Raw genomic sequence first — 15157 nt, 5'->3', positions numbered from 1 at the left:
CGATTTGGGTCGTGTCCAATGCAGTGGTGGATTGAAGGACACATCAAGTGAATTATGCAGTGTAGCCTTGTTTGCTGGATAATAGACAAGGTGCCAGTCCGAGATCCTCCCGTTCCCCGGAAGGCGATTCGACGGGCGTGAGCCGTGCCGGGGACAGACTGAATAGTTAAGGCGTGCCCACTTTTGCCTGACGACGCAAACTTCCGAAACAAACCCAACAAAAAGTACTTTGTTGCCTGGCAGAAACAGCGACCAACAAGTTGGGGGCCCGGGCCGCCATCGCCAGTGGAAAGCGACATCGGCGTTTGCCAGGCGTTGCCCCAGTTGCAGCCTCACTTACCCCGTTTCACGCCGTTTCCGTGCCGATCGAGTTTTGAAGGGGCGATGAGGATGACGGTGAGGGTCGGGCCTGGTCGCGGGGGCAGCGCGGCGGCAGCGCGGCACCAGGACCCACGCAAGAAGACCGATGCCGTAAAAAGCAAAGGCACCACGGCCCCTTTCGCCTCGATGGCCCTCCGCCCAGGACATGCTCTTGCGCTGCCCTGCGTCTTTTGTTTGCCAGTTATGCATGCATGGCGGCTATGAAGGAGGGCCTCGGGGGTCGTGCCTAAACCCGGAGCCTCATCCACTACCGTTTGAAAACACACTTTTTTCGCCGTAGTCAGCTTCCCGCGCTAGGACGCCCCCACAGAGAGCTTTTTTCCCCTCTCCCCGTCCCGTGTGGTTGACACACCGTATCAGGTTTGCCCTTGGTTCGCACACCAGGGTGGGGCATAATTTACTCTGCTGCAGTTAGGCCGGCGCAGCTGTAATAGCCGGGGGACGGTCCTGTCGTGTTGTTTCAGAGACGGAAAAACAAGCAGCGCGGTCCATATGGTAATTAGAACAGGTACTCCAAACCGAGAGGTCAAACAACAAACAACGAGGAGGTAGTGTCCAAATCTGTGCAGAAATGTTTGTTTGCCATTAACACAGCAAAAATAAATCTCCGGAACTTGCGAAAGTATCTTTGGAGAATATGTATGGTGTTAAAAGCCCCAGTTCATTTCTTACGAGTAGAGCGAAAAGAGCCTCGTGTCCAGTTAAGACACTAGATTATTGAAGAGAGATATTCAGAACCCTAGTTTAGCCGAGCGCAGTGCCCTGTCTCAATCCACCAGTCACCGCGAGGCGTCGCGTTCGCCTCTGACAATTTTTTTTCGTAGAAAACCGTGCGTCACAACCAAAAAGGGGAAATTGCATGAAAGGAAAGTAAAAAGCCATCGAGCGTAGGGTTGAACGAGCTTACCAAATTCAATTTGAGGCTGCTCCGTGACGTACCAGCGGGGGAAAGCAAGACGGGAATCCTGGAGGGGCACCCTGAGACAGCTCGCGAGGGGGGGGGGGGGGGGAGGCGTCTTCTGCCACCAGCCCGCGCCCCCAGCCCAGCGGTGTCCATGTTGGACTTGTCGGTGCACAATTCAGTGCGCCTGCCGAGGCCCTTCTGGGAGGCTTGAAGCTCCTAAACACAGAGAAAGGTTTATTGAACCCAGATAACTTGAAACAATGGAATCTGCTTGTTCCGATTCAAATATAATTTTTTGACTGAAGGGGGTGGGGAAGAGATGATCGAAGAGCAGCTGGAATTAAATGACCTCGAAATGATCCGCATTGAACCACGACACTGCAGCCCGGCCCGAGCCTTTTCCCCTTGTTAGTCCGCCACTGTGGCCTGGGAGTATTTACTCGGAAGCGAGTCCATCAGCTATGCCTGTTTGGATGCGGAGATCGGGTTGAATGAAAAACAAGCCGCCTGGATGAGTGCGTTCGAGCGTGTGTCTGCATGTTTGCCCCTGTGGGCCTTGCCGCATGGGGCCCGGGCGGCGTGGACAGACTGGACTGCCCGCCTGGATTTGCGTTTGACGCTGCTCGCGCCGCCAGTCAAAGTTGGCCCGTAGTCGTGCGTGCTGTTTGAGGACTAGGGCGGCATGCACCAGAGCGGAGAGCAAACCATCACCGGACCGTGTTTGCCAGTCGGGCCGCCTCGGCCAGCCGCGCCCAGCCTCGCTCGGACCGGCGCCATTGTGGCCGTGGCCGGCCGCCATGGCCATCGGCCAAAAGAACGAGGCTCTGGTGAGCAGTCCGCGGCGCTGAGGAACACTAGTAGGGAAAGGACAGAAAATGTCTGCTCGACGATTCGTATTTTACCGACCACGGAAGTTTGGCGCTATCATGACCTGTTTATATACTGACGCTGACGACGGAGAACCTTTCTGGAAGATCCGGCAGATCTTTGCTTCTGTTCAATTTCTGCCCCGGAATGCGGGATTTTAACAGTGGGAGGGAGGACGGGGACGACTTCTGCTGCCACCAGGCAAACGTCTCGCGTTCCGATTCGATCAGCGCGGTTCATTTGGGAGCACCCTGTCCGGACCACTGCTGTCCTGCACACTGTGCCGGTGGCGAGGCTGGGCTGGGCTGAGTCCCCACAGCGGCAGGGCTGCCTCTCCGGGTGAAGCCACCCGGAAAGTCGGTGGATGGGGACGGCACTGGCAGCACCTCTCCGTCCGCAGAGACCGCTTCTCCTTCCACTCAAACGAGGCCTGCTGCCTCTCGGATACCTCACCTTGTCCTGTCAGAAAGACGGACTCGTTGGAGTCGCTGGGGGCGCGGTCCACAGCGGCCGGCAGCCTCGGCAGCAGCCGGGGGAACAAGGCCAAATCGAGGATAGACTGCTCGCTCTTTTTTCGGCTCCTTTTTGCCGCGTTCTCTCCCGACTGTTTGCTTTCTCTCATGGCATCGTCTTTTTGCCAAGGTTTTCTTTCCCGTGCACTCTGTGTTTTGATAATGTCTGTCGCCACTGAGGCGTCAAGGTCAGATTAACGTGCAAAATGGCCCCTTTTTCATGCGGCGCGCTGGCCACGTTAAGATAACCCTTGAAAGCCGTGATTTTAAGGTCTTTTAAAAACACGTCGCTTCTGTTGTTGCAGGGCAAGCAGCTGAACCACAACATATCAGGCGGTGTGATCATCGCCAACCAGAGCCTGGTGCTGCAGGGGGTGTCACGAGCCTCTGCCGGCAACTACACGTGTGTGGGCTTCAACCAGGAGGGCGAGGGCGTCAGCAACTCGTTCTACCTCAACGTGCTCTGTGAGTATGGCAGTGTCTTCTTTCGAACCGCGCACAATCACTGATCGCCAATTAAAGCCGCAGTCGGATCGGCTTGTCTGGCTGCTTCGCCCGCGGGCCTTTGACGTAGTTTAATCGGTTTAAAAACGAACGAGATACACCCCGCTGGTTTTAATGACGGGCCACGCCCGGCCACGCCCCTCGCATCCCGGTGCCCATTACAAGCGGGATGGACTGGCCGTTGCAGATTATAACACAATATGTATGCGTGCGTGTGCGTGGAGGGGGATACCGTTAACATATTTGTCGGCCTGCAACGAGGGCACGCCGCCCCATGCCCGGCAGTAGGCCTGGCCCTGGCCCGGCCAACACAATATTCGGCATAAATCTCCCTTCAGGCTCATCGCTGGCTTATGGCGGCAAACTAGGGCCTTGTTGAAATAAATAATGACCCGCACACCATGTGTCTCTCTGTTTGGCGACGCTTTAAAACCACGCAATAACTTGTGGCTGTTGACAGTCGCGCCGACCTGCGAGCCGAACCAGACGCGGGTGCACGGCGTGGCCAAGCAGGAGAAGGCCAACATCTCCTGCTCGGTGGACGCCAACCCCGGCGACGTCGAGTTCCGATGGACCTTCAACAACTCGGCCGAGAGCGTGGAGGTGGAGGGGTCGCACATCACGCGGCACGGCACACTGTCCACCGTCAGCTACACGCCCATGACGGAGCTGGACTACGGCACGCTGCTGTGCTACGCCAAGAACCGCATCGGCAGCCAGCGCGTGCCCTGCGTCTACCACATCATCGCCGCAGGTAAGACGAATGCTCCTCCACGGCCAAAAACATCGACGCGCTGAAAACCTCGTCAAGCATCCTAATCGTTGCCAATGCACAGTAAAACAACTGTTTTAGCAGTGCAGGGCATGACTGCAGCGGGATGGCGCTGCGCAGCGACGCATGCCTTATTCATTTGCGTTGATGCACGGCGCTGAATCCTTGGGTTCGATCCCTGCCGGCGGCGCGGCGACTCTCTTAGCTCCAGGCACGCCTGTTTGTCACGCGTAGCGACAATTTAATGGTTCAGGGCGCGTTCATGAATAATACAGAAGTGTAGTTGGCGACCAACGCGCGGCTCGTAGCTCAGCGCCCCGGCAGGCCCCGCCGCCTTGCCGCCCCGCCGCGCCCGGTCAGCAGGCCGCCTCCACCGATAGGACTGGCGCGGCTGAGCGCCACCAACTATTCGACCGCCATTTGTTGGGGAGCGCGGCGGCAGGGCGAGTACCTGCGCCAGGCCCGCGGGACCGCCCCGCCCCGCTCGTCCTTGTTCTCGTCGGCGAGGCCGCGCTGCAGCACAACTCCGGGGCCGCCGGCCCGCGCTGGTCGCACCCCGCCTCTGCCGGCGGGGGTAGTTATGGCCCATGGTTGTAGCGGCCCCGCTGCCATGGTCCGGTGGCCGAGGCCGGGATGTTCGTCCCGTAAGCGCAACCCCCGTCGATAAAATCAATTCCCGAAACTGCCAGCTCATGTTATCAGCAGGGATGAGCCTAGCACGCCCATGTGCAACGCATGTTGATCTTGGTCATGGGCTGGCCCTCGGACTGGGGTCAGGGAATGGGGGTTGGGCAAGACGGAGTACGGCGCCCGCGCGCTTGTCTTGACGGCCACCCCACTGGCGTGCGTGCGCGGTGCGGTCAGCCCTCCCCGCCCCAATATTTGCCCTCTGGACTCGATACGGCCATCGAGGGCGTGAGGCATGCATACAGTGTGTCGCGCCGAGCGCCCCGACGGCGCGTCCCCCCGGCCCAGCTACGACCGGGGCGGAGAGTGCGTCAAGCGGGCCGCAGTCCCGGCCGCCGGACAGTAAAGGAATCCATAAAAGGCGTGCGCGGCCGAGCGGCCTCGTGTCTCGCAGTGTGCCAGCGTGCCCTCTACAAGGTGAAGTCAGCCGTAAGTGTCCAGTGCAACTTGTGGAGTCGCGGCAGCGCGCGGCGGCGCCCGTCGGCCGCTCCCCCGGCCTTTGTCGTAAAACGGCCATGTGGGTCACTCCGGCCGCCGCCCCCCGCCACTCCCCGGGCGGCCGCCAACGACGCGACGCGCTTTAGAGGCCGTTTTAGGGTGTTGCTTTCGCGGCCAGATGGTTATTCACCAATACCGCTTTATGTTGCCTCAGTCATGTGGGAGGGAGAGAAGGTTATGTGTGTTATTATTTTTTTGCCGTCGGAAAAGCTTTGTGGACGTGGACGTGGCCGAGCGCGCGCATGGGTGTGTGTGTGTGCGTGCGTTGCTGCGCGTGTGTTGCTGTGTGAGTGCGTGTGTGCACTGTGGAATTCCTTGCGGCCGAGGCGCGAGTTTGGTGCGGCCGTGTCGTAATTCCCGCAGCCGGCAGATGCTCACTCCGCGGCAGTAAGTCTTGCCAACTTCCATATTCGCCGCGCCCTGGCGGCCCTGGCGGCCCCGGCCAAACTTGACTCCAGTCCGAGACATCCCCGTAACGTTTCTCACGCCTTGAGAAAGCTTTGCAAAGAAGGCGGGGCGGGGCGGGGCGGGGCGGGCGGGTGGGGCGGGCGGGGCGGGGCGGGTGGAGCAGGCAGCCTAGCAGCGGGGCGCTTCGACTCTGCCACCAAGTGAGTGCTGTTCTGCGAAATGGGAAGAGTCGTGAAAGTCAAGTTCTCAGGTTGTAAGTTGGAACGATATGTGACGGCGGAGGGGTGCGCCCCGCTCTCGCCCTGCTCTCGCCCCGCTCGCACTCCGCCACCCTCGCGGCACGCCGTCTCGTCTCACTTCTTCTTGGAGAGGCGGAGCGCGGAGCGAGGCGAGACACGGCCAGCCCTTTACCTTCAATCCATCCTGTCACTTATGCGCACCGCGCCGCACCGCGCCGCGTCCCGGCACGCCGGATTGTCAGAGCGGCAAGCGCCCCCCCCCCCCCCGACTTCCTCCCGTGTTCCATTACGGAGCCCCCCCCCTCCCCTCCCACCAGACGTCTTCCCAACCGTATCCCGTGCCATATCCCCCGCTTCGCGCGTCCGGAGCGCGCGAAATGCCAGAGCCCTGCAGTTTATAGCCACCGCAAAACCAGCCACCCCCGCACCACCCCGCCCCGCCACGCACGGCCAAGTAAATGAGCCTCTGGCGGGGCCCCGCGCGGGGCAGCGCCGCCCGGCCGTGGCCCCGACAGGAAACGAATTTCTTCAGATTAACCTCGCATATTAAACACGCCACGGGCAGGCAGGCCCACGGACACCCGCCATCGCCTCTCCCACCTCCCGCTTTTCCACAACACACTCGCGCGCACGCTCACACCAACGGGCACACACACACACTCACACGCGCGCGCGGTGGGCGCATTACACGCAGAAGGGCTCATGCAGGCGGACCCAAAAGCAGCACCAGGCACTACTAAAGTTCCGCCCTTGGAAATGATGTTACATAAGCAGTGCTCGCTCGCTCCGCTCGGTCGGCGCGCTCTAGAACGACCTCGCGTCTGCGCGGCGTATATTTCACGGTAACGAGTGAGCTGCTTGCACTCTTTTGCATTGACACGACCAGCTGCGCCCCGGCCGCCCCGCCAGCCAGCCAGCCAGCCAGCCAGCCCCGGGTAAATGCGGGCTCGTTCCTGCCGCCTCAGCATCCTCTAATATTTTTGTTGTGCCGCGCGAGGGGGAGGAGACGGGGGGGAGGCCATTAGTGTTACTTTGTGGCGATGTAGTTACCCCGGCAGACGGGCAGGGGAGGGGCCGGGGGTAGGTAAGGTATTATACATGCCACCAAGTCACTATTAAAACGGGAAAACACAATTTATTGCGAGAATGTAGATTAGGCGACGACGCCGGCGACGCGACGTGGTCGACGTACGCACCGCGGTGCCACTACACCCGGCCACGCCCGGCCCCGCCGCCGTGCGTCGCCAGGCGCGTTCCCCGATTTCGCCAAATTGTGGGCAAATTTTGGGCATGGATACCAGCTTGACGATGCACCGAAAATGCTGCTTTTCACAACAGCGCAAAGACGAAGAAAAAGGAAACACGGGGCCAACACAGGGTAGGGAAAGGGGGGACCTGCGAAAAAGGCCACAAGCACCTTGATTGTGGCAACATTTCAGGGGGGAAAAAACTGTTGTCGGACTCTGTTGTCGGACCGCTCCAGGGGGTGTGCTGGCGTGAGTGACAGCTGCACAGCCCTGTTGCTTGCATACAGTACATCGCTCCGGGGCAAAAATGATGAGACACTATCTTATCCCGGCCTAAAGGGTAGCCAGCGTAGCCAGCGTCTTCAGAATATTTATAGCACATGAAACTCTCGGCGACTCTGAGGAAGCGGACGCGCGTGTGCGTGCGCATGTGTGTGTGTGTGTGTGTGTGTGTGTGTGTGTGTGTGTGTGTGTGTGTGTGTGTGTGTGTGTGACTTGCGCGGTGCCGGTTCCGCGTTTTCCTTTCCGATCGCAGATAGAGCTCATATCTCTCCATTTCTCCGGCTGGCTGGCTGCCTGGCTACGCGGGCAGGGCCCGTCGGGTCCCCAGTAGAAACAGAGTCCCTGCCGAAACCTGAAATAATGCCTTGGCCGCCCAGGCTTTCAGCGGCCGGGCCTCGGTCTTGGGGCCGCGGCGCTGACAGGTAGGGGAACCAACCCGCTGGGCCGGCGAAACAGCGGGTTCGGCAATAAATGTGTGCCGGAGGCGCTGGCAAACCCAACACCCATTGTTTAAAATAAATTAGACGGCGGGGGAAAGAGTGGCCCGCGACGGCCCCGGCCGGCCCCGGCGCGCGACCCGATGTCACATGCCCCCTCCAGCGCCAGCCGACACCCAATGTGACGAGTCAAAGCAATGTGTCGCTTTGAGTTGACTCGCGTTGCGCAACGCGACGCCCACGCACACAGACGCGCCGATACAAATGGGAGGGGCCGGTGGAAACGGCGCTAATGCGGCAGGCTTAGCGCCCCGTTCGTCGCTCCTACAGTGGAAACGACTCACCGGCCACGCCTCGCTGAGGAAACCTTACGAACTATTTGGGGCCTTACAAAGAAAAGCAGCTTGTTGTAACGAAGTATCTTGAGCTCACATGCTTACATAGAAAATACTTCGTAATTTACAAACTATTTCTTCGAATAACAAAGTAAATTAGTTTGTAGTGTGCATGCTCAAAATGCTTGGTAAGGTTTTAAGCGCACTGGCAGTGCCCTGGCAGTACCGCGGCAGCGGTCGAGTTGAAGCCGCCGTTTTTCGGGGCACATCTTCGGCGAGGGCATGCGATGTGTCAGCGCCCCCTGATCCACCGTCCGCCCGTTTGGGGCCATCAGGACCCTCGCTGGAGAAATGGACTGCTCCATATGGCCAGAAAGAAAGACACCGGCGTAGAATACTTTTCTTTGCCTCGTTTTTTCCCTTCTCTCAACCGTAACCCTGTTTGCGGGCATGATCAGGGGGATGGTCGCCAGATGCTCTCTGGAGTGAGCGAATGCCCGCGACGCGTGCAAAATATTTTTCCACATTTACAAGAAGTCGAGAATAACAAGTTAAAACAGCGGTTTTACGTAAACAATTTTGTTTAGTCTTTTTTTGTTTTCTTCATTTTATTTTTGTGCGGAAAGGGCGGCGGGCGCTATTAGCGGCCCGGGCCCTTCCCTGGACCCTTCCCTGTCGGTGGCGATATCTCGAGGCCTTTCTCAGTGCAGAGGTAATGGGGGCCAGCAGTTAATCCATCATCGCAAAATGGGCCTTTGCCCGCTTATTTTTTTCATTTTATCACTCCTTTTTGTTTGCTGGCCCAGAGTTTTAACTTGGATGGGTGTTTGTGAACAAAAGGCGAGCGAAACTGGCCGAAAAGTACTGCCAAGTTTCCATCATTCTGGTCCGGCCGGCGCAGCGAGCAGCCCGCGTTTTTCCGACCCACTTGTGTGGTAATGGAAGGCAAAGTGAGTTCTCCGCCCCGACGCCAGGGGGCGCCACTGCGGCCAAACGGGAAATTTGTCGCTCTCCTGCCGGGCAGGGCCACTTCGCAGTCGCACACCGTCGATGGAACCAATCCGTTTTGGCGAGCGTGATTTCTCATAGTGGACTAGGTCGGCGGATTAGTTCTGCGGGCCTCATTACCGGCCCTCTGTGTGTGTGTGTGTGTGTGTGAGTGTGTGAGGGATTAGGGATGGAAGAGGTAGAGGTTGGATCGGCCTGCCTGATATCTCCGCCTCCCTCCGCCCTTCTCAACGAGGCCATAAACCCAGTGCCTTATTGCTGGCGTGCATTCCACCCACTGTGTGCCGTGGTGCCCGGGCCACAGCCTATATGGGCCTGGCCGGCCAGGCCGGCCCTTTCTGACCCGCGCACCTGAGGCCAGTGTATCAAGGGGCCTCTTTTGTGGCCCGCCGGACGTCCTATAAGGCAGGGAGCCGAGTCGCCGGCCGAAGTCGGGCGAAAGGTAAAGAGAGACCGGGGGGTTGAATCCCATCTGCTTGTCCCTCTGCCGCAGCGCCAAGTACACGCCGTGGCAGTGTAGTGCCATCGGCACCATGAGACTCGGGAAGTCTTTCTTTTGTCTTGGCCATGGCTTCTTCCATAACCAGCAGCGCTCAACTTTCCACTAATTTCATTCCGGACAACAATTTCCCTCGCAGCGTCCGTCCATCTATAGTGGAAAGCGACCCCAGTGCGGAAGGCCCATCTCACTCCTTCATTCCCCCCCCCCCCCCCTCTCTCTCTCCCCTCGCCCCCTCCCCCGTCCGGCGCGGAGCGAAAAAGTCTGCGCGCAATTATGAAAAGATAAATTAACTTGATCGACGTTGTCCAGAGCAGGAGTCGGGGCGGGGCTCTTTATACGTCTGGACACAAGGACCTCGCGGGCGGTCCGCGGAGGAGGTGAGACGAGGGTTGTCGTGTCGACGACGGTGTCGGCGACGGTGTCGAGAGAGGCGCATTTTTCCAGGAAAAGACGCGAACAAGAACTGGGACGAAGCAAACGGGCCTTCCCAGAACGGGGGCCTGTATAGTATAGCAAATCTACCACGCATTGTGTGTACATGTTTACGTACAAAAAATACACTCTCCAAAGTGGCATGGAGCAATTTCAATTTTTTTTAAGCTGATTGACTGTGGAAGCAAAACACTCAGCCTGTCCCTCCAAAAATACGGTTCCTTCGAAATGACAAAACTCTCCATGTTGTGAGGACTTGCCCCCGGGAAGGACTTATGCTCTGCGGAAGTAATCAGTGCAGCCCCGACGCGTGTAGATGCCGCGTCGCCAATTGCCCCGTAAGGCCCCTGCTAAGCCACAGTCGCTCATCGCGGCCCATTTGCACCTGCCGTGCCTCGCGGCCCAGCGCCTCGCCCAGAGCGGCCCGGTGGCCTAGCCTAGGGGGGGCGGCCCGGTACCTCTACTGAAAACGCCTCTATTTAGAAATAGATGGAATTCAATTGACCTTGTGATTTTCTTCTAAACCTTTTCGAGTAGTTCTACTTCTAAAAGATTGTCTCCTACGACGTAGAGGTAAAGGTTCTATATTGTGCAAGGGAGTCAGATACCTCTACAGCACGTTAGTAAATTACGTCTAATTAACGTAGATGTAATTGCTTCAATTCACGTCTATAGTTTCTCAGACTCAGATACCTCTAAAAATTACACTGTGCATTTACCTCTACGGGATAAACCTCTACTTATTCCCTATGCATATTACCTCTAAGAAATACACCTCTATCGTCCTGAGAGCAGGGTACAGTACACCGATGAATGGTCGTGCCGGTGCCGGCGGCCAGCGCTGGTGGTTGATGGCATGGGAGGGCAGGGAAAACTATTTCGACAGCTGGGAGGGGCAGGCAAGACTTTTTCGGTGAGTGGGAGGGCAGAGAAAACTATTTTGGCCGCAGAGAAAGCAGGGAAAACCATTCCAGCAGCTGAGAGGGCAGGGAAAACTTTTTCGATCGGTGGGAGGGCAGAGAAAACTATTCCAGCAGCTGAGAGGGCAGGAAAAACAATTCCGCCAGGTAAGAGGCCAGGGAAAACTATTCCGGCAGCTGAAAGGGCAGGGAAAACTAATCTGGCAGCACGGAGGGCAGGGAAAACTACTCCAGCCGCTGGGAGGGCACGGAAAACTATTTCTATAGCTAGAAGTGCAGGGAAAACTATTCCGGCAGCTGGGAGGGCAGGGAAAACTTTTTCGATAAGTAGGAGGGCAGGAAAAACTATTCCGGTAGCTGGGAGGCCAAGGAAAACTAGTCTGGCAGCAAGGAGGGCAGGGAAAACTATTCCAGCAGCTGTAAGGGCAGGGAAAACTACTTCAGCAGTTTGGGGGCCAGGGAAAACTATTCCGGCAGGTGTAAGGGCAGGGAAAACTTTTTTCTGTAGGTGGAAGGGCAGGGAAAACTATTCCGGCAGCTTGGGGGCCAGGGAAAACTATTCCAGCAGGTGTAAGGGCAGGGAAAACTTTTTCGGTAGGTGGAAGGGCAGGGAAAACTATTCCGGCAGCTTGGGGGCCAGGGAAAACTATTCCAGCAGCTGGGAGGGCAGGGAAAACTTTTTCGATAAGTAGGAGGGCAGGGAAAACTATTCCGGTAGCTGGGAGGCCAAGGAAAACTAGTCTGGCAGCAAGGAGGGCAGGGAAAACTATTCCAGCAGCTGTAAGGGCAGAGAAAACTACTTCAGCAGTTTGGGGGCCAGGGAAAACTATTCCGGCAGGTGTAAGGGCAGGGAAAACTTTTTTCTGTAGGTGGAAGGGCAGGGAAAACTATTCCGGCAGCTTGGGGGCCAGGGAAAACTATTCCAGCAGGTGTAAGGGCAGGGAAAACTTTTTCGGTAGGTGGAAGGGCAGGGAAAACTATTCCGGCAGCTTGGGGGCCAGGGAAAACTATTCCAGCAGCTGGGAGGGCAGGGAAAACTTTTTCGATAAGTAGGAGGGCAGGGAAAACTATTCCGGTAGCTGGGAGGACAGGGAAAACTAGTCTGGCAGCAAGGAGGGCAGGGGAAACTATTCCAGCAGCTGTAAGGGCAGGGAAACACTGTTAAAAAAAAAGTCTGAAAATTCAGACAAAATTGGTAAGAAGTTATTAACAGACTTGAGGTCTGAAAATTCAGACCATTTAGATGGTCTGAAAATTCAGAACTCGAGAGTCTTACGTTTAAGAGTTTGGTGGTCTGAAAATTCAGTCCTGTACGAAGATTGTGAACTTTAAGGTTCGTGACATGTTCAATATGACATAGAAAGAATCTCAGCTGTGTGTGAACCTCCAGAGAGGACAACAATGAGTAAAAATTGTGATGAGGGAGTGGGTCCTCTGTCCTTCTCCCTGACTCTCGAGGCCGGCCTGTGGCACCCAAGGAAATGGCGACACGGAGCCACCCGCGAGAGGTAAATTAGAATGTGGATTGTTCAACGTCCACCCATATTACGAAGATAAATCTTGCAGCAGAGAACGGTTCTCATATGGCCGATTAAGTCCTGTCAATTTGGAACTTTTCAACTAATATATTTTCACATTAGAAGCCTTTTAAACAGAAGTAGGTATGTTCCACAACATGCGCGCCATCTAGCGGACAAACGAAATCTTGGGTTGGTCTGAATTTTCAGACTTAACCATCTAAATTTTCAGACTGCGCTGGTCTGAATTCAGGTTCTGAGACCATCAGGTCGCAATTTTCATACCGGAAGGCAAAATTTTCAGACAAGCAGTCTGAAACAAGTCTGAAAAATAGATTCAGACCACCAAGTCTGACAAAAGTGGTCTGAATTTTCAGATTTTTTTTAACAGTAAAACTACTTCAGCAGTTTGGGGGCCAGGGAAAACTATTCCGGCAGGTGTAAGGGCAGGGAAAACTTTTTTCTGTAGGTGCAAGGGCAGGGAAAACTATTCCGGCAGCTTGGGGGCCAGGGAAAACTATTCCAGCAGGTGTAAGGGCAGGGAAAACTTTTTCGGTAGGTGGAAGGGCAGGGAAAACTATTCCGGCAGCTTGGGGGCCAGGGAAAACTATTCCAGCAGCTGGGAGGGCAGGGAAAACTTTTTCGATAAGTAGGAGGGCAGGGAAAACTATTCCGGTAGCTGGGAGGCCAGGGAAAACTAGTCTGGCAGCAAGGAGGGCAGGGAAAACTATTCCAGCAGCTGTAAGGGCAGGGAAAACTACTTCAGCAGTTTGGGGGCCAGGGAAAACTATTCCGGCAGGTGTAAGGGCAGGGAAAACTTTTTTCTGTAGGTGGAAGGGCAGGGAAAAAATATTCCGGCAGCTTGGGGGCCAGGGAAAACTATTCAAGCAGCTGGGAGGGCAGGGAAAACTTTTTCGATAAGTAGGAGGGCAGGGGAAACTATTCCGGTAGCTGGGAGGCCAGGGAAAACTAGTCTGGCAGCAAGGAGGGCAGGGAAAACTATTCCAGCAGCTGTAAGGGCAGGGAAAACTATTCCGGCAGCTGGGAGGGCAGGGAAAACTAGTCTGGCAGCTTGGGGGCCAGGGAAAACTATTCCAGCAGGTGTAAGGGCAGGGAAAACTTTTTTCTGTAGGTGGAAGGGCAGGGAAAACTATTCCGGCAGCTTGGGGGCCAGGGAAAACTATTCCAGCAGCTGGGAGGGCAGGGAAAACTTTTTCGATAAGTAGGAGGGCAGGGAAAACTATTCCGGCAGCTTGGGGGCCAGGGAAAACTATTCCAGCAGCTGGGATGCAGGGAAAACTTTTTCGATAAGTAGGAGGGCAGGGAAAACTATTCCGGTAGCTGGGAGGCCAGGGAAAACTAGTCTGGCAGCAAGGAGGGCAGGGAAAACTATTCCAGCAGCTGTAAGGGCAGGGAAAACTACTTCAGCAGTTTGGGGGCCAGGGAAAACTATTCCGGCAGGTGTAAGGGCAGGGAAAACTTTTTTCTGTAGGTGGAAGGGCAGGGAAAACTATTCCGGCAGCTTGGGGGCCAGGGAAAACTATTCAAGCAGCTGGGAGGGCAGGGAAAACTTTTTCGATAAGTAGGAGGGCAGGGGAAAACTATTCCGGTAGCTGGGAGGCCAGGGAAAACTAGTCTGGCAGCAAGGAGGGCAGGGAAAACTATTCCAGCAGCTGTAAGGGCAGGGAAAACTATTCCGGCAGCTGGGAGGGCAGGGAAAACTAGTCTGGCAGCTTGGGGGCCAGGGAAAACTATTCCAGCAGGTGTAAGGGCAGGGAAAACTTTTTCGGTAGTGGAAGGGCAGGGAAAACTATTCCGGCAGCTTAGGGGCCAGGGAAAACTATTCCAGCAGGTGTAAGGGCAGGGAAAACTTTTTCGGTAGGTGGAAGGGCAGGGAAAACTATTCCGGCAGCTTGGGGGCCAGGGAAAACTATTCCAGCAGCTGGGAGGGCAGGGAAAACTTTTTCGATAAGTAGGAGGGCAGGGAAAACTATTCCGGTAGCTGGGAGGCCAAGGAAAACTAGTCTGGCAGCAAGGAGGGCAGGGAAAACTATTCCAGCAGCTGTAAGGGCAGAGAAAACTACTTCAGCAGTTTGGGGGCCAGGGAAAACTATTCCGGCAGGTGTAAGGGCAGGGAAAACTTTTTTCTGTAGGTGGAAGGGCAGGGAAAACTATTCCGGCAGCTTGGGGGCCAGGGAAAACTATTCCAGCAGGTGTAAGGGCAGGGAAAACTTTTTCGGTAGGTGGAAGGGCAGGGAAAACTATTCCGGCAGCTTGGGGGCCAGGGAAAACTATTCCAGCAGCTGGGAGGGCAGGGAAAACTTTTTCGATAAGTAGGAGGGCAGGGAAAACTATTCCGGTAGCTGGGAGGACAGGGAAAACTAGTCTGGCAGCAAGGAGGGCAGGGGAAACTATTCCAGCAGCTGTAAGGGCAGGGAAAACTACTTCAGCAGTTTGGGGGCCAGGGAAAACTATTCCGGCAGGTGTAAGGGCAGGGAAACTTTTTCTGTAGGTGCAAGGGCAGGGAAAACTATTCCGGCAGCTTGGGGGCCAGGGAAAACTATTCCAGCAGGTGTAAGGGCAGGGAAAACTTTTTCGGTAGGTGGAAGGGCAGGGAAAACTATTCCGGCAGCTTGGGGGCCAGGGAAAACTATTCCAGCAGCTGGGAGGGCAGGGAAAACTTTTTCGATAAGTAGGAGGGCAGG

The 15157-nt window shown here is 56.2% G+C and overlaps 1 protein-coding gene across 1 annotated transcript in view; it reads left to right on the top strand.

Annotated features, from left to right (window-relative positions):
* Positions 1–15157, top strand: part of LOC117643949 (nephrin) — an 82588-nt gene that overhangs the window by 57477 nt on the left and 9954 nt on the right. The window contains exons 9-10 of the mRNA XM_034383136.1: positions 2970–3129; positions 3629–3922. Coding sequence (XP_034239027.1) covers positions 2970–3129; positions 3629–3922 — 454 coding nt within the window. The remainder of the gene's footprint in view (positions 1–2969; positions 3130–3628; positions 3923–15157) is intronic.

Source organism: Thrips palmi, unplaced genomic scaffold (assembly GCF_012932325.1).
Source record: "Thrips palmi isolate BJ-2018 unplaced genomic scaffold, TpBJ-2018v1 HiC_scaffold_17, whole genome shotgun sequence".
In the NCBI taxonomy this organism is placed as follows: domain Eukaryota; kingdom Metazoa; phylum Arthropoda; class Insecta; order Thysanoptera; family Thripidae; genus Thrips; species Thrips palmi.
The sequence above is the reverse complement of the archived record's forward strand: the minus strand, read 5'-3'. Positions and strand labels throughout refer to the sequence as shown.